Source organism: Melanotaenia boesemani, chromosome 22 (assembly GCF_017639745.1).
Source record: "Melanotaenia boesemani isolate fMelBoe1 chromosome 22, fMelBoe1.pri, whole genome shotgun sequence".
Classification (NCBI taxonomy): Eukaryota; Metazoa; Chordata; class Actinopteri; order Atheriniformes; family Melanotaeniidae; genus Melanotaenia; species Melanotaenia boesemani.
In genome coordinates this window covers 8,537,569-8,560,114 of record NC_055703.1, presented here as the reverse complement: position 1 = coordinate 8,560,114, position 22,546 = coordinate 8,537,569, and the positions used below count along the sequence as shown (strand labels likewise).

Genomic DNA, 22,546 nt, shown 5'->3' with positions numbered 1-22,546 from the left:
GTGCTTTAAAACTGAAAAAAGCCTAGCTTGCTTGGCTAATTTTGTTGTTAGCACAATAAGGTACTTGCACACTATATCTGAATGCTAAAACTCAGTGTTCATAATGTCCGAGCAAAACAAAATTAAGTAGAAAAACATAAAGCTAAACACATTTATTTGATTAAAAACAATAGGATAGTTTTAAATTTAATAGAGTAAAAAATATACTAATTTGCTATTATTTATTACAAATCAGTAACTTTAGCATTCTTAGCCCAAATCAGCTAAAAATGCTAAAACTTAGTATTCTTTGTGAATTTAGGCACAAAATACATCATAATGCTAATGTTTTAGCCAACTGCAGATTTCCAGATATACGAACATTAGCATTCATTTGAGGTTGTGTTCCTAAGTTTCCACTTGGTGCCTGGTTTGCTGTTTTCACATTGTGCTGCTAAAATGGCTTTGTCCTCTTTTGAATCCACTAAATATAATACTTTTCCATAATATGTTCACTATTGTAATGTACAGTTGATATTTTCAGGTTATTTGTCAGTGATGACCCATCTTTGGCCATGCCCTTGTCACTACTGATATATTCACAGGTGCTTCACAGGTATTGTAAAGCTGCATTGCTTATTGAAAATAAACACAGGAACACTTGAATGAACATAAATGAAAGCAATCATAATTATGCAGCAATGATCACAATTATCTTAAGTGATTATCTATTACGCAATTCAATTGTGAATTGTGACAAACCTATTTGTGAACATGGGAATTACTCCTGCGGCAGTAAAATTTTACTGTGCAGTTTCCAATACACTAATATGGTCCTATTGCGAAACACTCTCACGCTGTGTCTTGACAGGCCACAAGCGTCTTCATTTTCCATGATTATTTAACAATTGCATTCAAACATATTTTTCAAGCAATTGGAGAAACTATAAGAACTCTTTGCTTGCCATTGCATCATGAACCTGAAAATTACCAATGAATGTGACCATATCTATGCCAGCATAACTTCCCTATTGGGGGAAACATTATTATAGTTTAATAATTGAAGTGTCTCTGTGTCACAACTGATGCTCTTACAGGAATATTCAAATGACTGCTCTCTGTTGCAGTTTCCCTGCTTTGATGTGATCTAATTAAATCATCAGGAGAATCAATTTATCCTCCTTTCCCCCTGACATCCTATTAAGACCCATTGCTACAGGGAGTTTTGGCAAGTGGCCATTTTTTTATATTTCACTGACATCTAAATGTGGTAAATAATAAATGATGCAATCACAATAGTACACACATAACCAATGCTTATGTACAGTGTATTTGAAAGTCAAGTATTTATCAATGACCCATTCCAGCTCTCTGGTAGTTCCTCTCTTTTTTTAAATGACTGTGTTACAAGATTTTAATAACTGTCTGGAACATTGGAAATAGCCAGTTGAAGTTAAAGGGTAGACAATAAAGATAAGTGCAGTGATTACACAAAATGAAAATTTATTGCCTCATCAACATGACAAATATAGGAAAATCTGCTGTATATCCCACATATTATTGCAGGGTGTTTCCTCTGCAGCCCTTTACTCAAATATAGATATTGGCAGAGGCATCAATCACTTCATGACACTGAAAAATCCCAAAGGAATCGTCATACACTGTCACCACAGGCCCTTTTTGGCAGTGTGAAGCAGGGAGGCTGAATTCTTACTGACAAAACCATTAGAGATTGTTACACCTGCCTAATCTTCCCTATTTAAATGATTATCCATATTGGAAGCCACTCAGGAGAAGACATATTCTTCTCTCTAGGAATCAAGTAAGGCAAGTGTGACAGACAGATTGACAGGCAGACTATTTCACGGAGAGCAGTAGAGTCTGTCCAGCTCTCGACTTTCAGTATAATGATGAATGAGCTCCAGCCCTGCATATGCACAGGTGAGGAACTAATGACGAAAAAGTGTCTGGGTGACATTGGAAAGACAGGTTATTCAAGTGTGTACTGCTAGTGCTGAATGTAGGTTTGACTGGTTTAATTTACTGATTATGGCTCCGTATCCTGTCTTCACACAAGAAATTCACACTATGAACCCCAAGAGAATCTGCAGACATTTATATGGAGAAAACATCTTAAATAAATCTTACACAGCAGGGTAATAATGTAGACCAAGTTTTACTCCTCAATACAAAGAAAACAATAACTTTTTTAAAAAAAAAGAGCAGAATTCATTGTTTAAAATGACAAACAATACTTCAAATACAATACTGATACTATTATTGCCTTGGCAAACACCTCATGCCAAGTAAGTACAGAACATTCATTCACAGCATTTAATTCACTACTTTCACTTAAATTATTGATCCTTTTATCTGTATTTTAATATAATGTTTAATAAATGCTCACTTTTGTTTTCTGGCTACTTGCTAACTTTAGCTTGAAACTTAAAACCAAAACAATGAGTTAAATTATAATAAAATGCTCTGTAGCTGTGAGGAATTGTAGAGTTGGGTCATTATTTGGGTGTTGGTGAGTTCTCTGTGGGCCAGTCAGTATAAGGAATTCTGTCAGTGCTCTCAGATGACAACCATCTCAGATCTCAGTTGATCTCAGTTAATATTTTAGATAATCTACACGCTACAGGCACAAGCGAGAAGGCTACTAATTTTATTAAAGCTTTATCTGACAACTTTTTAAATAACCTTACCAATACCGATAAAGTGTATATTCTTATTGCCCACTAGTTTCCTTATGAAGCGGACTGCACAGGGTATTCAACAAAATGTTCAGTTGGAAAGTATCTAAACTGTGTGAAGAAGAACCAAACTGTTCATTCAAAGAAAGTTGAATAGCAGCAATATTACTCACCAGTCTTTTTGGATCATTTGAGTTGAACAACAAAACAAAAAGTACCCCAAAACATTCAAAGAAAATCATGCAGAACTCTACGAGTTCAGTTCTGAAACATCTCTATGGACAGAAATATCTACCCTGCAGATACCTTTCAGAGTTCTCTCAGTTTGGAAAATCAGAAACACAAACCTTGAGGGATAGCCATAAAGGCTAAATGTACCCATCTTACTCTACCTACCTCTAGCTGCTCAATTTACATTCTTTACCTGACATCACATTGGATATAATGGCATTTTTTACCCGTCTCATACAGTTTAAATGACTAACTTCTTTATGTGGCTCAATAACAATGTCAATAACAATGTCTTAACACGGGAACTTTTGGTACTTGAAGAGAATAAATCTCTGAGGAGAGATTTCTGGCTGCCAACTTCGACAGGTCAACAGCAGCAGTAGCAAAATTTATCACCAAACTTATTGCTTCACTGCCACCAGATGGAGAAATGCAGGTGAAAGATCACAAAAGGCATCTGAAAATAAACTAAGCTATCCTCCTGGAAGTCCACGGAGTGGAAAGATGTGCTGCAACAACTCAATATAGTTTATTATTTCTGGGTTTGTTTGCTTGCAGAGCAGAGATAAGGAGTTATCCATCATGGCCTTTGTCAGCGACCTGAGGATTCCATTATGGCCTGAACAATATGTTCAAGTTTTACATCCAACAGCACACAAAAGCAATGCCAAAGAACCAATTTCCTCTTACCTTCATGAATAAAGGATCTCATTCATCTTCTTCTGTGTGCATTTATAAAGGCAGACAGCAGCTGAGAGGTGGCCCATTATCAAGTTGTCTTCAGCAGTTGTGTAACAAAATAAGCACAAATGCAGACTGATGGAGGACCTTCTTCTCTGCTGTTTTAAGATAGGAAGCCTGCTAAATGAAAGAGCTTGGATTGATTGTGGTGACTTTTGCATTTTTGCAATTTTTATATGGGAATCTAGTAATCTGCAGCTATCAAGCCTCCCTTTATTATTCAGTTACACATAACTGGTGTGACACTGATTTCTTCACACCAGAAAATAAACAGAAGAATGCTACACCAGTTCATCAAGCCAAAGAAAAAAAGAGAGTAAACTTGGGTAGAAACGAAAGATAAAAAGATCAATTTTAAAAGCTACATTTTCTTGCACAGGCTTGGTTTTGTGTTTAGCCAGTTTCCTTACAAACACAGAAAAAATTGGGACAAAGTACAGTGTTTTTGCCTCATGCTGATAAAGAAGCGTGTCAGCTTTTCTACACAACTATAGGTCACTGCTGAATCACTTCAGAGCCACTGGGCTGCAGCTGAGTGAAGGAATGTTTTTACCAGGCTCCTCATTTGGAAGACAGAAGGCAGCGAGAAGCCCGACTGCTTCAAAGTGTTTCTCTTTTGGCCCAACAGGCGGTGAGAGCTGTGTCGGCTCTGATCATCAGTGGTGAAAAGAATGAATTTAAAGCTATAATCTGTTACATTTTCATTTATTCATGCTCTGCTGCGGACATAAAGTGCATTCATCAGTTACATCTCCTTACAGTAGTACGAATGGCTGGCCACTGTTCCTACAGTAAATCCAAGTTAAGCAGAAAATCACAGGCATTTTGAAAGGACAACAAATTTGTCTCCTGACAGAGTAACAGCCCAGTAATGACAAGCTAATATGCAGTTCAGGGACTTGTGTATTATTAAGAAGCTCTTTATAGAATATATTAAATGAAGTATTCTTTCATGATCTTTGCTAAGCTCAAATAATAAGTAGGGTGAAGCCCAATAAAATTCTGGTAAACAACATTGGCTTTCCACACAGTTCCATTTAGTTCAATTTGGCTTGAATTCATTCAGGTTAACAGTAAGAATCACATGTTTTATCTGTATCACAGAAAGATTTACTCCAGTTTTAGTCTACCAGTCCACACAGCCTGCACTGCAGCACGTTTTATATGTACTTTGTTTCTGTGAATGGGACCAAAAGCTTCCAAGAGTTGTTTTTTTTGTATCTATATCTACTTATTTGGACCTGGTGATGGCTATTTTAGTTAGTTGACGCGTTTCATGAGATGTAATTCAACATGCCGAACACATTTGTTTTTTTACCTGCTCAATATAACACAAGGATAACTGAGAGTCTCTGGCAATGTTCGGCTTTGTGGGCCCAAGTTGTTCTGCTGCATCTTGTTGAACTGAATCACAATCTGGGTCATCGTGATATGATACTTCTATTTCTTTTAAAAGATTTTTCAGCTCATTTATAATTTACAATTTTCTTTGTCAATGTCAAGTTCAGTTATACAGCACATTTAAAACAGCCACCGCTGCCTGAAGTGCTGTACTTAGTTAATACACAGTGCATTCACAAAATGTCTTTTGAGTATTTCTGTAGATGAGTTTTATTCATGTCAAATGGTCCTTGCACTAAAGATATTAAACCACTGTTCAACTGTGGTTGAGGCAATAAGAATCTGCATTGAAATCAATTAAAATAAATTAAAGTACCATAAACTAATGGCATCGTACAGCCCTACTGTGGAGTTTGAGATTTTTGTAAATGAGTTTTAGAGGAGTGACTGGACTCATATACCCATCCTTTTATTAAAAATCTTGGGGTTTTATTTGATTTTAACCTCAAATTTGACAGGCAGGTCAGTGCAGTAGTCCAGACTAGTTTTTACCACTTGAGGCTCATTAGGAAAATCAAGCCTTATCTTCCTCGTGATGCCCTAGAAAGTCATTCATGCTTTTATCCTTTCTAGACTGGACTACTGCAACTCGCTTTATTTTGGGACTGACCAGTCTCTCCTCCACCGTCTGCAGCTGATCCAGAACTCAGCTGCCCGCCACGACCAGACAGTGGAAGCACATTCCTCCAGTTCTGCGCTCCCTTCACTGGCTACCTGTCTCTTTTAGAATTTCTTTAAAAACTTAACTTTTGACTTTTAAATGTTTAAATGTCTGGCTCCCCCCTATCTGTCTGAGCTACTGCACCATCACCGTCCTTGTGGAGCTCTGAGGTCAAAAGATCATATGTGGTTAGTAGTCTCTAGGACTCAACTCGTGGAAACAAAGCTTTTTCCTCAGTAGCCCCTAAACTCTGGAAAGGTCTCCCTCTTTCTGAGGTTTGCCAGAACTTTGAATGATTTTAAATCTCTTTTAAAAACTCATCTTTTTACATTGGCTTTTAACTCCAGGGAACACGATCATTAGGCCATTTTATGTATTGTTATTTTGCCTGTGCAGCACTTTGGGTACCTCTTGGTATGTGAAAGTGCTATATAAATAAAGATTGATTGGATTGGAACTGTTGTGCTTGATTAGGCGGTTTCCATTTGGGCAGTTCTTGCTTTCTAATGTCAGGTGGATGAAGCGCATCAAAGAAACATCCACATAAATGCCAAATCTCAGTTTCAAAGCAGAATATGGCAATACGCCGACACGGCCAACCTTTTTCACATCTGTGGTTTTAAGGTGTATATTCATTTTAATGTTGTAACGGATTTGGAGCACAGTGTTGGGCTCTTGCAAAATGCAGGTGACACTCAACTTAGCACTGCCTGAACGCAACCTGACAGTGTACTCAAGCTGTGGCAGTGACAACATGCTGTTCACGCTTCGCCTCCTGAGCAGACATAGCTTGAAGCTATAATTTCTCAGAGGCTGGTAAAAAAAATAAATAAAAAGAAAGCCAATAAAACACTGCAGTCAAGTCCAGAGCACTGCACGAACACAGAAAACTACAAACACTGCCACTGAAGAAAACATAAATCTTGCGCATGTAACAACTGTCTGAGCCCTGCTGAGGCTTGACTGAAAGATGGCTGCGTGCAGATTTTTGAGTCTGCTGGGCTGTGTAATGCCATGGTGATTATTTTCCAAAGCATGGGAAAATAAAACTGTCAGGCTGCATAAATCAAAATTAATTGTAATTAATTAAACCAGCTCTGGTGTAATCATCACAGAAATCTGAGGACCACTTTCTAGGAAAAAAAAAAAAGTGCAACTACTCAGGCTTTGTAATTGATGGCTTTTCTGAATGCACTTCAGGCCTTTAATCATCCGTTTTAATGGGCTGCATTAGTCAGGAAATAATTAAAGTAATGGGAATCTACAATGAGCAACTACAATTACAAAACTAATGAACTTTCCACTGTAATTTAACTTTTTTAAGCAACTCCTGGACTGGAAAAACTAGCGAGTCAAAATTCAGATTGAGTAAATACAAAAGCGTTTACTCATTAAAAAATAACCACTCAATTAGACGTTATATGAAATTAATTGTACTTATAATAATGTACAAGATACACAGAGCTGGTCTGCTTTACATCCTCTGGGTACGTTTATAACGATGTACAATTTCTATGCACTGTATGTAAAGAAATACACCAGGGGTTTAAATAAAACAAGCTCACGAAAAGTAAAAGATGGGAGGTGAAAATAAGAATTGTTAAAATAAAACCCCCCAAATCCCACACTAACAGTTGCTGTTGAGGTTCATTTGTAACTTTTTAATAGTACTTGTATAAAGAAAACAAAAACAACCTAATAGTACACTTCCAGAGGCCAAATATCACAGGCCACATCTGTAATATCATCGGCTGCACTGTACACACTAATGAAGATTTTACATCATCTTAACCCCACTTGTCCATTTATATCACACGCGGCTCAACACTTGAATTTCAGCATAGATTAAAAGAGCCAAGTGACAGCTGTGGAAAAAACAAAGGGAGAAAAGGGGGACAAATAAAACAAAATTTCACACAATCCATCATCATGGTCTTACTGAAGGTCTGGAAAAAAAATCCCTCAAGTTTTTATGATTGAACTATAGTACAATTTCACTGAGCCACAGAGCAGGTGATACAACTACCCTCTCATCATCTAATAGTCCATCAGCTGTTATATGCAGACTCTGCTCGCAGCTGCTCTCACTCCTTCCTGCGTTTCTTGTCGTGATAGTCATCCTTGGAGCGGTTGCTGGTGGATGGCCTCTTGGAGCTGCCGCCGTGCTGCTTGGCTTGCTCCAAGAACTTGTCCAGACCGAAGGGATCTTCATCCTTCTCAAACTGGACTGGTCCTTCCCGCCTCTGACCGTGGTCGGCGCCTGAGAACTCTTTGTCTGGAGCAAACCTGAGCAATGCAAAGGAGAAGAAAAATCTTAAATTCCTGCTACTTCCTATGTTAATGGATTTACTCAATTCACTGCATTCAATGACAAGACTGAAACAACTTATAAACTTTAAGATTATTCCATTTATTCCACAAATGTTTGTACTTAAGAATTCCTAAAAGTGAAATGAACTGGCCTTGAAAATGTTTTAGGGTTTCGCTGCTGTTCTTGTAATACAATCAGAGAAATCTGAACAGTCACATGTTTGGACATATGTATTTTGGACAGATCGATCAGTATTCCAGGTAGTTTTTGGAGGAAATAGATGTTCTGTGTGGACCATCCAGACATTTAAAAGAATTAAGTCCAAAAACCAGGATCTGTGATACTGTGGGGCTGTATCAATGGCCTTTGAAAAGCTCAAAAATTCTTAACAGATTTTAAGGCAATGTGTGATGTGTTCAAGAGCAGATATCTTTGAGGAAAGTCCATGCATTAAAAAAGACAAAAAAACAATAAAAAAAAAAAACAAAACAAAACAATGCAACACTAAAAACTGCAGACATTATAGTTGAGGAAGAGGATACAGGCCTGCATGCAGTCCTGACCTGTCTAAACTAAACTAATTTTAGGAGAATTTGTACACTTTTTAAATGTGATTGTTATCTTGTACAGTTATAAAGCAAGTTTACTGGAATTATAGGACAAAATGACAACAGAAATATCCAATTTCTTGGATTCCTTAACATAAAATGTCTCAAGTGTTGTGAAAAGAAATGGAAGCATAAAATGGTATTACAGCTCTTAACTTTTATTGAGAATGTGCTGCAGGACTAAAACTGAAAACATGAAATGTATATTAATTAAATGAAGCAGATGAGGGAAATAAAAAAATATATATCTTGGGTTTGAACTAAATACAAAGAAATAAAAGTAAATTTTAAATGAATTTTCCATAAAAGCCTTATTGGTCTTATGTACACTTTTTTTAGGAACAAAATGAACAATTCCTTTTTATTTCACTGATTGAGATATGTTTATAAATCCCTAAACCACAATCAACTACAATAACAAGCTGCAAATGAAATTAAAATATTGGTCTTGACCTGAAATCTTGACCTGATTTCTATCAGAAACCTTTAACTTTTTCATGAGCCAGTTAAATATGTTTCTTCTTCCCTCAGTGCTTCATTTGTTGGCATTTACCACCAGCAAAAAGACCAGGCATTCATTTTCCTTGTTAAGAAATCAGGTAAACAGGCAGACAAGTATACAGCACAGTAAAAATAAACATGAATTACATTAAAATATATGATAATAAAAGAAACACGATACCTGTTGTTCCGCATGAGTGAGTCAAAGTCATCTGCGTAGGCGTCCTTGTCGATGTTCTTGGTAGGCCTGTAGATGTTGGAGGCCATGTCTCTGCCGCTGCGGAACGGCTGGTCGTACACGTTGTACGTTTCATCTTCACCGCCAGCAAAACCGCTATCCATACCCTGAAAAAACACAGGCAACAAAAGGAAGAGTGAGTCTTACCTCATTCGACAAGTAAAAATGAAACAGCTTTAACTATTTTTGCAGTATGCATCCATTACCTGGCTTAGGGTTTCTATTTTATAACGTTTATATATAAAATTTATTAAACCTTGTTCTGATTGAAGAGCCGCTGGTCATACTGAGCCTCACTGGAGGAACGAGGGTTGGGTTTCCCCAGAGCAATGAGCTCACTGATGTCTCTGTCCTGATCTCTCTGTAGCTTCGATCTGGAACAGACATCAAAAAATAGACTGTTAGCAAAAAAAAAACACAACTCAGAAAAGAAGACTTGTTAGTGAGTAGCTGTATTACCATTACACAACTACCTTATAGCAAGACTAGTGGCTGACTTCAGGAAAAGTAATGGGATTCTGCACTTTGAGCTTTAATATGTTTATGTATTAAATCAGCTATTTTCCCCTGTGTACTTAGTGACTTTAGGATCGTGTTAGTACTCAAGCAAACAGCCACCTCAAAGCGAAGTGAAAGTAATCTTTAAATAATAAGGTCTCTACTCTCTGATAGCTAGAATTGTGACTGTAATTAGTTCTCACTTTCCCCACTTCTCCAGGGACCCACAACCCCATCAAGAGACAACCCAACAGTGCCCACGGAGACTTCACACACAACACGCTGATCATGCTGTCGCACATTAAAAGAGTCACAGACAAGGAACTGCTTGAGTATTCTGCTGGATCCTGCTGTGATTATTTAGTATCGCTGCTGTCTGTGTGAATAATTCAGTGAGGAATAGGTGAGTTCACATGTGGTGTGTTTTTAAGTGTGTGTCCAGCACCTCTTATCAGGAGCTGCCCTGGAAATGTTTCTTTCGTGCTGTCTGTCTTTCCTCCTGTCCTGGCGGATCACGTCACGATCCCTCGCTTCGCTGTCCTCACCACCTGCCACACGAGAGAGGGGGATGGATGGATGAGAAAAGGGAAAACAGCGAGCAAATAAACAAATTTTAAACAAAAATAACATAAAGAAGGGGAGAAAATGTAGGAGAAAAACAGGTGGACAAAGTAATTGTACAAGAATGCAAGAAATATGAACCAGAAGACTAATGGACAGCAAAGGAGAGGAAGATTTATGAGACAATGCACTTCTATAAGAGGCAAATCTAATTATCTATTCTATTTATCACAGAAAATATAAAACTAAATAAAAACAGACTAATCAAATTTTTATAGCTGTAGTCAAAGCCCTGTATTGAAATTATCCCTTAAAAATTAACATGACATGCAAAGCTGACTTTTCTTGTAAACATTAAAAAACAAAAATAACCCTGTCAGGGAGGCTTCAATTCTCAGTTTACTGTGCACAAAATGTCCTCATCATACAGCAGAGATAACAGTCTGCTCTATTAGCACACACAACAAAAAATTTATATGCCACAAATACACACAGACATACTTTTCATACATTTCTGAATATTAACAAAGCGGAAAAATAACCTTTTCCTTGGCTCTTTTATTGAGGACTCACCTTTGTCACCGTGGCTTTTGATTCCTGCCCTGTGGTCTCGAGCCATTTGAGCCAGCTCCCTGAGTTTCTCTTCTTTCTTCTCCTTCTCCTTTTGAGCCATCTTCTTCTCCACCTGGGCTCTCATCTCCACCGCCTCTCTGGCCTTAAAACACAAAACCAGTGTTCAGATTCAAGCAATGTGTACATTTCAAACTGTACAGCATTTCAAACCCACTTCTCCCAATCATGTCACCTTTCTGTCAGCAATATAAAGGGCCTCGGCCAGTTTGGCAAAGTTCTCGTTAATGTGAACGGTTTGCAGACCCCTTCCATCAGCAGCCAGACGTTTGTCAAGAGGGATGGTGTAACCCTGAAACGAATAAAGCACAAGAGAAAAAAAGTGAGCAGAAAAAAATGAATATTTTCAGGTATTATTATGTATTAAGAAAGAACTTGCAAAAATAACTTAATGTTCAACTAACGAGCAAAATAAACGTTCCAGTAAACTCTGGTGTCAGATTACCTTAGCGTTCTTCCAGTTGGATATGCATGGAGGAATCTTCCACTCCTGCTGCTCCTTGACTGTCATCTACAACAAAGTGACAAAGTATTAGGCACACAAGAAAGCCCACTTTGATTTAATATCCAGCATTAAAGAACCACATGCTACCTTTCTGCTTGGAGAATGCATGACAGGAGCAGGGGGAGAAGGTGGTCCTCGAGGAATCTTCTTATTGATTCTGAAACACACAATCATCCTCATTACATCCCATAATCGCTTTCTTTTTACAAAGAAATGACCTTCATAAATGTAATATTAACAATCCATATGTAAACTGTATGTGTATTGATTAAAAAATAACATAAAACGTACAACCCATTTTTTAAAAAAAATGGCTTTAAAATTTTCTAAATGATTCTAAGTAATCCACTCAGGCTTTAGAAGATTTAATTTGGCCGTGACTTACTGCTTATGTGTTTACTTACTTAAAACGAGGAGGTTCCATGGGGTCTTTCTGCATTTCCACCATACGGATCACCCTCTGTTTGGCCCCTGAATTAAAAGCCACCCCCTGCTGGGAGGGGGTGTATCTAAAAAAACAACAAAGAAAGAAGAAATGTATCATCATGCATACATCTCTGCTTTCATCCACATACACGAATGCTGGCAAAAGCAGCATTAGTCTGGGCAATTCTATAGCTGAACTTGGGATGTTAAACATTTCAGATAGTTTCAGGCAGTATTTGACTAAAATAACTTGGTATACTAAACAGCTATGGGATCCCAGGAAGGCCTATGTTTTTTGGATGACAGGGATAATAAGACATTTTGTTATCCTAATTGTCAAATAGGTGGTAACAAAGCCTTAAATCAAAATTGCTCTTGCTACAGCCCTATTACAGGACAACATCGGCAACATTTCCAACTGCCTTGCTGAGATCTTTCACATGTAAAAATGGTAATTACTGGTAACTGTCTAACTGAAATCCATACCTGATGTATTGTGCAGGAGCTTGTTTGTCTGCAGCTCTTACAGGCATGGCAGCAGCAATCTTCTGAGACACCTGTTTTTCCAGGGCAGAGCGAGTCTTCTCTGTCAGCTACAAAGCACATACACAACCATAACCATGAACAAATAATCCAGACAACAAGTAAATAAAGTAAGGCTAAAAATTAAGTAAACGCTTGTCAAAAATCATTTTGTCTGTGATTCTAGTCATAAACATCTTAATGCTTCCACAGAAAGCTACTAAACTTTTTTTATGCATCTTGAGATCAGATGCTTTCTTGGCTCCTATAGGCAGAAAAGATTTCAAGCTTTTGAAATGCCGCCTTCAATCTGTTAGAAAACAATTACAGTTACATGTATGACTGATTATGTACAGAGAAATAAGGACACTTATTTAAAAAGCATTACTCAAAATGTAATTTATGAGTTAATAAAATAAAACAGAAAGTGAATGCCCTGGGAACATGATGCAGAGTTGGTTAAATCGCGTTCTAACTAACTAAAAGTCTAAATATATTATTTATAGTGCTGCGCGTTTAATTAACGTCGTTAATTTTTTAATCGTTCATTAAGGTTTTTTTTTTGCTCACTGGTTTTGATCAATGAAACATGGCGTCCATGTCTCCCTTCTCTGCTGCAGCGGTGCGTCTGATGTAATCAGGAGAGAGCGGGTTTATTAAAACGAAGAGACGTTTTCTGTCTGGAACTTAAGAAAGTAGAAGAACCGACAATTATCTTAAAATTAAACTCATACAGACGGAAAGAACATCGTGATTTTTGGATGGGAAACTGCTCCCAAAAAACACTAAGAAACTTTTTATTTATTATTATTATTTTTTAATAAATGCGGTTTTAATTTAGGCAAGACGGGAAAGGTAAGACACGCTTTCTAACTTTTACAAACGTAAAGCATAAATTGGGCCTTCTTCTGCCTCTGGTTCGGTGAATCTTGGTCATAGCGAGATAAAACTTCCAGCTGTGGAAGATGTGAGCTTTCAGTAGAGGAGTCGTTTGTTCGTGTTCATGGGGAGACATCATCTGTGTTTACATAGTTTTCAGACTTTGTGTACCTGGTCTTTGAGTTGTTTGTTGTCTTAGCTGTGTTTCGTGGTCATAGAAATAGTTTTACTGAGCTGGTAGCTGAGATTCTGGACTTTCTGTGGATACCACACATGTTTATAGTTACATTTACAGACCTGACGCTACACCTGGAAACGAGATGTTAAACCTTAACTCCCGGTAGGGGAGGCTGCAGGTGCAGTCAAGCTAAGAATGAAAGTTTAATGAATTTATAAGCCAAAAACCTGGATAATTAAGCAGTAGAGGTGCATGGATGAAAGTTATTGTGCATATTGTGATTATTTCTCTCTCCTCACCATCTAGAAGCTGTGAGATTATAATCCTGCTTTCTGTCTGTTCACCTGATGCTGATATTCATCACATATTGTTCCTTCTGTGTTTAAAAGGAAGCAGCTTCACAGCTTTAAATTCATCCTGCTGAATTTTTACCTTTTAGTTAGTAAATCCTGAACATTTCATCCTTCCTTCTCATAAATATTTGATTTTATAAATATATATGAAGAAATATTTTAACTGTTGCTGTTTAAAGAGAAAACTGCTGTAAAACCTGTTTATGTGTTTAGTGCAGGGGTCTGCAGCCTTTTTTCAATCCAAAGAGTCATTTTTCCCTCAGCCAGCTAAATAAAACTCCGTTAGAGCCGCAAATGTTACGAGACTTTTGAAAAGGCAACTTAATATATATTTTAAATGAAGAGCCACCATAGGATATTTGTTGTTTTTGAAGAACCACATTTTAATTTCCAGTTTTAGGTTTTAAAATAAAGAAAAACATAAAACCTTTATAAGAAGAGGATAAACAGATTTTCTTCTAAAGGATGTAAATATTTGTGGAAAATGATGTAAAAGAAAAAAAAAAAGTTCCTGGTTTCCAACCTAATGACAAGAAAGATAGATTTAAGAAAAATATTTTAGCCACATATTTAGAGGCATTGTAGAAGGTCCAGAGAGCCACTCACAGCTCCAGAGTCGCAGGTTGGAGACCCCTGATGTGGTGTTTGTAAACCAGAATTTACTGCATTTCTTTATATAGCAGTAGGTCTTTTTTTAAAGGAAAGAGACATTTTGTGCATAACAATGTGATTAATCGCGATTAAAATTTTTAATCATTGACCAGCACTAATTATTTAATCTGATAGTAGGGCTGCAACGATTAGTCGCTGTCGACAATGAAAATAGTCGACAACTAATTTAACCGTCAACTATTTTTGGCAAAAAAAAAAAAAAAAAAAAAGATAAAAAAACTACAGAGTGAGACATCGTCGTCTTTTCTTATCTCTGCTGAGAGTTGCACTTGCGCAATAAAGTCCGCAAGGGGAAAAATATGGCGGCTGACCGGGGAATAGAACGGCGGCAGAGAACTTCAAAAGTCTGAAATAACTTCACGTTAAACTTACAAAATAAATTAAATAAATGTCAGACTTGTAAAGGGGACCTTGCGTACCACGAAGTACTTCTGCAATGCTTGAACATTTAAAGAGGAATGTCGGACTTGCATAACAACCTTATGCAAGATTTCAAAGCTGAAACAGAAATAAGATCCAATTAATAATTATGAGATACAAAATCCAATTCGTCGACTAGTCGTTCTTATACTAATATGACTAATCGACCATCAGAATAGTCATTAGTTGCAGCTCTATCTGATAGCAACCTCTAACTAAAACTGGAAAAGTTTTTAATAAATACCCTTTGCACAATATTTTACCTCTTGTACAGCTTCCTCGTCAGGCCTCTGTAGTCCTGCAGCATCTTCATTAAGAACTTCCTTTGGAAGCAGGTCAGTGTACTTACTGAAGACCACCTATAGTAATGAAACAAGACAAATGTTTAGAAACAAAACCTGGAAAAAAGCCTCCTCTTGTAAGCACCTCAAAGAATTAAACAAGAGTATGGGTAATCATCACATCCAACTAAACACTTCATCTTTTGTAACTATAAATTAAGTTCTCTAAGGGCATAAAATAATATTTGCAGCTTCACTGGTTTTGTCTGAAGACAATGAAAACTCGACTGACAGTATTTACACATAATCTGGATTGTATCACGCACAGTGCTATCGACAAATGGTGAAAAAGTATTATCTTTTAAAGAAATTCCATGCAAACCATGACATTGATTTAATAGGGTCTTTCTTGACGATAAAAACTTAATTTTATACCTTATCTTTTCCCTGTCCTTGTCTGGCGATGGCATCATATTTAATCTTTCCTTCTGCATCCACCTGCACTGCCAGGGCATTGGATGTCCTCTTCTTCCTGCCCATTTCCTGAGGAAACTGAGCCACATGGATCTCTGGGAAAGCTCCTCCATCTCCAAAGTCCTGCACAGAGTTGTGAGACGTTTATGTTTAGATACTGTAGGGACGATACAACGCACAACAAATTAAATCGGCACAAAATGAGAAATCCTATGTTAAAATCTGACGACAGGCTTTACCTCAAGAGCGCGTGGCACCCAGCCTTTTCTGTGTCCGTATGGAGGGGGCTCTCTGCGGGACGATACCAGAGCGGTGGAGTAGGATTTCAAGGCCCGGAGCCTCTCCTCTGCCTCCAGCTGGTCTTGTGACAGCTGGGTCGGCGCCGGCAAAAAGCTTAACAAACAAGATAAACATGCCTTTAGCGTTTTCACTATTTCGCATTGTAACCAAAAGCTATAAACAGTAACTGTCCCTAGCCGCTAACAACAATGGTTAGCTTGACTTTAGGAGTGATTACGGCGTTATATGAAAGGGGAAACTGCTATAAATCCAGTCAAACTTAAGCTATATACTATTATGTTTTTGGCAAATCAAACTGAAGTACACAATAACTCATAACACCGTTACATAATTGGATTAACTTGTCTATTGACCATAGTTGCATGATGCTACAGTAGCTAATGCTACGTAGAGCTAACGACATTTTACTAGCATTAGCTAATACCGTTAGCATTAATCACAACAAACTGACAATAGCGGGCAATGAACGTCGGTTTAAAACACTGAGTATATTGTGTACGCTACACATTGCCTAGTGAAATAAATATCAGATTATTATTAAACTAATCTTAACACACATAAGGCCTTGATGGTGGACTCACCTCGCGAGTGACATTTTCCTTCCCTCTTCTTCCTTAGCGATGAACTGCGCGTAAAGTGCGCATGCTCTGTGATAGAACCGAACGTAACACACTATAATGTCACTATAATGTACTGCAGTAGGCTATTTAGGGTAGTTTTTTTTACTTCCAATTATTTAAATCTAAATTTTATTATATATGATATTCAGTATGATATCTCAAAGTATAAAGTCTGCATCAAAGTTGCAAAAACATGAAGTGTTAGTTACAGCAGACAAAAGACAAATTTCCTCACATTTTAAGATACTGTTATAATTATGGTTAAATGATAATAAATAATACAGTTCGTGAGAATGGTGTCAGCTGAATAAGAACTGTGACAGATAAATTAAGATTTCTTGAGACCTTTTTTAAGCTTTTTTCAGTTGAATTTCACTTGGACTTTACTACTAGATATTCTCCCATTCTGACTGAACTGTGCTACAATTCCTGCAATGCACAGTCAAACCAATAAAAAAGCTCTGAAGCAGATTCACTTACCTGGAATTCAACTTACTAAAATACTATAAACTTTACAGTACAGTTCAGGTTTAGAAAAAAAAGAACTAAACAAAAAACAACATCTTCAAAATGTACTCAGGCTTCTCTGAAGACATCATCTGAATGTCCACTGATCACCTCTTTTAGAATTATATAGAATAGTTTTTGCACAGTAGTTGCTTTCAGGAAATTAAAGTTTTTAACTAAGCTTTTTTTTTGTTACCAAGTTTTAGTTTACTTTACAAAAATAAAATATTCAAAACATACACACACAGGCCCATGACACAGAAAAGAAATGAAACCCTTTAAAGTAAACACATTAGTAAATGGATTGATCTTCACACTAGAAGTTTAAACAATGCTTATAAATTTATGTTTTTTGGTCCACAGTATTAATTCAGTATTGTTCTACCAGCAAACAAGTAAACAGCACAAGCAGAAAGTGCAGCCAAATGATCCTTTGTAAAATAGCCAGTAGGAAACTCCAGGCTGTTTCAGACTACTGAACAAATGGAGAACATAAAAGCTTGCAAAGTGAGTTTTGTCATGGAAGAGAGGCGTTATGTAACATCACCCTATAGACTCTGCTGTTATGATGAATGCGATGAATATCTTGACTCGGACTTTCCTGCCATAATGATAAGCAGTAAATGCGACACCCCTGCAGTGAAAGACTGGTGTTGTGATGGCCTCTCATTTTTCTTTTTGCTGTCATTGACTTCTTTCTTTCTTTTGCTTCCCATCCCATCTTTCCTCCCTCTTCTACCTTTGGGTTTCTCCAAAGTCTGTCAGTCTCTCAGAAGAGAGATAGTTTATTAATGTGACACAGGGTAAAAGGACACGTCAAAGGAGATCAATCACAACCGGCTGTGGCACGAGACAGGAAAGCTTTTAATAAACCCAATCATCATGGTGCTCCTCTTTTTTTTAATAGGCTTGGCATTTAACACTGAGGAGCCTGACACCATCGTGCCTCCCCCAACTTGACAAGCAGGATCAGGATTACTGATGGAGAGAGTATTGTCCAGCAGTCAGCTGGAATATCCCTGGAATGAGTTTGTAAGTTAGACTTAAGCGTGAGTGTTTCCTCGAGAATAACAATGGATGTCAGGACCCAGTTTTTGGGAAGATACATCAATGGTCTTGTTATATTCTCTGGTCTGCAGCTTGTCGGCATTAATGCTGGTCGGCATTAATTTAATTTGACGAAGGAAGCCTCTAATAGATGGGTGACAGATGGGTGTTTAATTTGATCACCTGCCAAGTATTTTGTCAGATTTCTTGACCTTTTCGAAGCTTTTCCAATAATAACTTCCCACATGGTTCTGCATAACAAACTGACACATATATATATATATATGGTTAAAACTGTGTGGTGTCTCAAAAACAGGTAATCAGACAAGAATTATTGTTGCGCAGCTGAAATAATTTATTCAGCAAGAACTGACACAAATTACTGCTGCAAAAATCAACCTAACAATCAGAGTCATCAGTTCCCAAATGACTAAAAAGTATAATTAAAATGAAAGATGAAGTAACACATAGGTAAACATTCTTTCCCAACTTTTTTTTTATTGTGCTGCTGTCATAAAGCTGTCAACAGTACAATTGGTCAACAGTGACAGTAACAACACATGGCACCTTTAAATAAAGTATATTGGGAGACAACCTAATTTCACAGCGGAATCTGAAGAAGTCACATAAATCTAACCCACTGATTTTTACCAACAGATGTGTTTTTTTAAATCATGCTACAACATACTAATAAAACTTCACAAAGTAACACAATGTAACATTTCATAAAATGCACATGTACTGACCACTGCCTCTCATTTTATAGCAAAAATGACATTTTCTTGCATTTAGTTGCTGTTTCCTTGTGCTTTCACTTGTACCTTCAGTGCATTTATACCCTTCACAAACAACCTGATAAAGGTTAGATTTTAAATTATCTAAAAATTGAGACAATAAACTTGTTGATTTCATTTTGTAAAAACCTAATGCATTGATTTAACCAGTTTATATAGAATGAAAGAGCTGTAGGTTTGTTTTTACAATTATGTCAGTGTTTGTATCCCAGTCTTAATTGTGATGTGAACTAAAACTTTCACAGTAAACGGTATCTCATGTTGCAAGAAAAAAGAAGTATTCTACTAGAACCAGTAAACAAAATATGACAAAGGGGAGTACTTCTCATCAGCTGATCTAAGGTAATCAGAGGAACACTTTCCTTCCTCTCCCTGGCTTTCATAGGAGACTTGTTCTTAATGCTGAGCTCCTCCCTGCTGGAAGTGATGCATGTCACAGTTATTACAGGTAAATGCTGGTAAGAGAATGGGAATATGTTAAAAAGACATGAAGAGAAAGCAGGGGCCTTGTGTCTACTCACAGGGAGAGAATGAGAAATGAAAACAACTCAAAGTGGGTCAGCAGACTAACTACACAGCTCCTTGTGTAGTTAATGCACGCACAGGCGCCTGCACATCCGTATTTGCATGCATAATATGCACGCATAATATGCACGCACACACAAACTGAGATACTCCAGAGGACGTTTACTGCAGGAGGCACAGCACGTTTGACAAAGTGAGGCAATCCCAACGTGGCACTTTGTTTATTCATTGCTGCACTGCAGTCCTCCAGCTGATCTAACAATCTCGTATGGCCTTTTTACTGTGTCACCTTAGATTTTAGAGGGCAGAGAGATGGTCTTAAACAAGTGTGAGTCTATTTCAATTTACTCCTTACCTGCCAAATGAGCTTATACAGTCAGTATCAGTGCTGCTCCACTCTCAAGGGATCAGTTTGAATTACAAGGATGTAAATTCCTGTATATTGGGAAAAATATAATTCATAAATCTAGTGGACAGGTGAGGAGAACTACTGTTTACTGGCCTAACAGGCTTTCCCTGACTGGCCATTAGTGCATAGCATCCACTACCATCTAGCTACTCTTCTATTATGAAGCTATTTCATTAGCTGCTGAATTCCCTTTAGCTCTTTTCACTGACCTCAACCAAGTGTTGGTGAAGGGGCAATGTTATTTAGCCCTCCTGCAGCGCTGTCACTCCTGTTCAGTGCTCCATTTTTTGCTGTCAGGAGTTCAGATACAGACTAGATCAAATGAGGTTAGCAGAGGACTTGCAGAGCTTAAGAGGGCTAAATAAACTCTAGGCACTGAGAGTGGAGCCTTTAACCTAAAGGATGGGGAGCCACCAGGAGGAAAACATGGTTGATGTTCGGCACAAGAAATATGTCTGAATATTTTATTTCTGAAGAGATAAAAAAAAATGTTGTTTTGGAGTAATGATAATTAGGTCTTTAGCAAGCTATTTAATGTTTGCAGAGATGCCAGAAGCAACACCAAGTTAACAAATCACAAAGCCTTTGTTGTCTTCTTGTGGTTGTAAATAAAGCAATTACGTTTACTCTATCAACACACAACAATTCAACTGATATTTTTGTTCTTTAAGCCAAATTGCATAAATTAGAGCTTTTCCACTGTCACACACGAATTTAGTTCATATATTCACCACTAGATGGCAGCACTACTCAAAGAAGGGCTGTCAGCTCTGCACACTGATTCACGCCCAAATCCAACCAGACACACTTTCACAAGTGACAATAAGGACGCTTGCATGTGTTTTCACGAGCGTGTGCTCTACTGTGTTGCATCTGCTTTGCATTAGAAAGAGGCAGACAAAAAATAGCGAGCTGATGATGTGCCGATGAAGGCGACTGCAGCCTATGTTTGGTAAGTCAGTGAGCTTGTACACACTTCTGTGTGAGTGACAGAAAATGCATCAGCTGAGAATGAGATGGAGGGAGCCAGCAGCGGCCAGTCAGGCCCTTTTTACATCAGCAGGCAGGCTGTTGGAGATACTATTCCCTCTATTCTCTATTTGGGTGCTCTCCAACTTGGACACTGCACATCTCATTCAGGATGCTGGGAGGAAAAATGAACCACCATGAGCAGCAGAGTCTCAGTGGCCTTCCCAATTTGGAGAGGAGGCCATTAATTTCCCAATCGAAAATAAAAATTGCTTCATAATATAGATAGAGCTTGTTGCTGAGAGCTAATTAAAATGCTCTCTGCACACATCGACTGCCGCTGTTACGTAATTGCTCAGAATATATAAACAAGCAAGTAGAGTTGCTCTCTGATGAACCCCATTTCATGCAGTGTCCATGCCTTTGCACGTGTGGCTATTGCTCTGCCCTTCAACGTTGATCTGACCTTGAAAATGGGAAGGGAAGATGCATGCAGAGCTAGTGGAGCAGCAGCACACAGGGCTGATCTCAAGAGCCTGTTGCTTGATGAAGAGTGCTGATAGTAAGCAGCAGCAGCTGCAGTGTCTCCAGCAGGGGAGATATATATCGCTCCAGATTTAAGGCAGAGCCCTCGAAAAGAAGTAAAGGATTTGAAGGCAACTTTTAAGCATCCACCATTTAGCCTCATTTTTTTGCACCTTTTGATGTTAAGATGCGGTAATAGTTCAATTTTGAGTAAAGGGAGCTCTTTCTTGGGTTCATTGGAAGGTATGAAAACTTATAGAGGCTGTTTGTGGGGAAAAACAATACCGCATGTCTGCATCTGGTGGTGGGTGTTACAATTTAGAGGCAATAGCTATTAAAGTAAAAAATGACCTGGCTTTACATACTTGTACGTCTGCAGAACTGCACTTGCACATTTAACACCACACAACCAGTTAAATTGGCTCAGCAGTAGCTATACTGCCAGAGGAGGCTGCGAAAATTTGGTATGTAGCTTAAAGGTACAGTGTAAGAATTACTGAAATCTAGTGGTAAAGATAATCTTAGAAATTACTTCAAATACCAAGTACAATTGTGAATATACGGTGACTGTCAGTGTCCACAGTATTTCACATGTCTGAAATATCTGAAAGTGGATCCAGTGGCTTAAGGTGCAGTGATGACTGCAGGTAGCTACTTAAAAATGGTCTACATGTTTACTGTCTTCTTCTATGTGCCTTTAAAGGTGTTACTTATCCTAGACTAGTTATTTTACTGTATTGTAAAGGCATTACGTTACTGTAATGGCATTACTTTTGTCAGTAACTAATACTCCAATGCATTCATCCACCCATTTTCTACCACTTATCCAAGTGTTGCGGGGGCAGCTGCCTAAGCAGGGAAGCCCAGACTTCCCTCTCCCGGCCACAATTGCCAGCTTGTCAGGGGGAATCCCGAGGCGTTCCCAGGCCAGCCGAGAGATGTAATCCCTCTAGCTTGTCCTGGGACGTACCCAGAATACCTCACCAGGGAGACCCGAGCCACTTTATCTGGCTCCTCTCAGTGTGGAAAAGCAGTGACTCTTCGTTGAACCCCTCCCAGATCACTGAGGTTCTCACCCTATCTC

At 38.0% G+C, this 22,546-nt stretch overlaps 1 protein-coding gene across 1 annotated transcript; it reads right to left on the bottom strand.

Annotated features, from left to right (window-relative positions):
• Positions 1–6,771: 6,771 nt before the first annotated feature.
• Positions 6,772–16,709, bottom strand: snw1 (SNW domain containing 1). Its single transcript, XM_041976344.1, has 14 exons — positions 16,648–16,709; positions 16,006–16,159; positions 15,728–15,889; positions 15,275–15,370; positions 12,474–12,580; positions 11,966–12,070; positions 11,649–11,718; positions 11,502–11,567; positions 11,232–11,348; positions 11,000–11,141; positions 10,311–10,413; positions 9,624–9,741; positions 9,311–9,474; positions 6,772–7,995 (listed from the first exon to the last, which is right to left on the bottom strand). The coding sequence occupies exons 1-14, from the start codon at positions 16,659–16,661 to the stop codon at positions 7,794–7,796; spliced, it is 1,620 nt and encodes a 539-aa protein (XP_041832278.1). The 5' UTR covers positions 16,662–16,709; the 3' UTR covers positions 6,772–7,793.
• Between the last annotated feature and the right edge of the window lie 5,837 nt (positions 16,710–22,546).

Coding starts and splice junctions, on each gene's coding strand:
- snw1 (XM_041976344.1), bottom strand. Junction 9,742..10,310: donor AGGGCAGCTCCTGATAAGAG/GTGCTGGACACA, acceptor TGTCTGTTCCAG/ATCGAAGCTACAGAGAGATC. Junction 7,996..9,310: donor TCACTCATGCGGAACAACAG/GTATCGTGTTTC, acceptor TGCATTGCTCAG/GTTTGCTCCAGACAAAGAGT.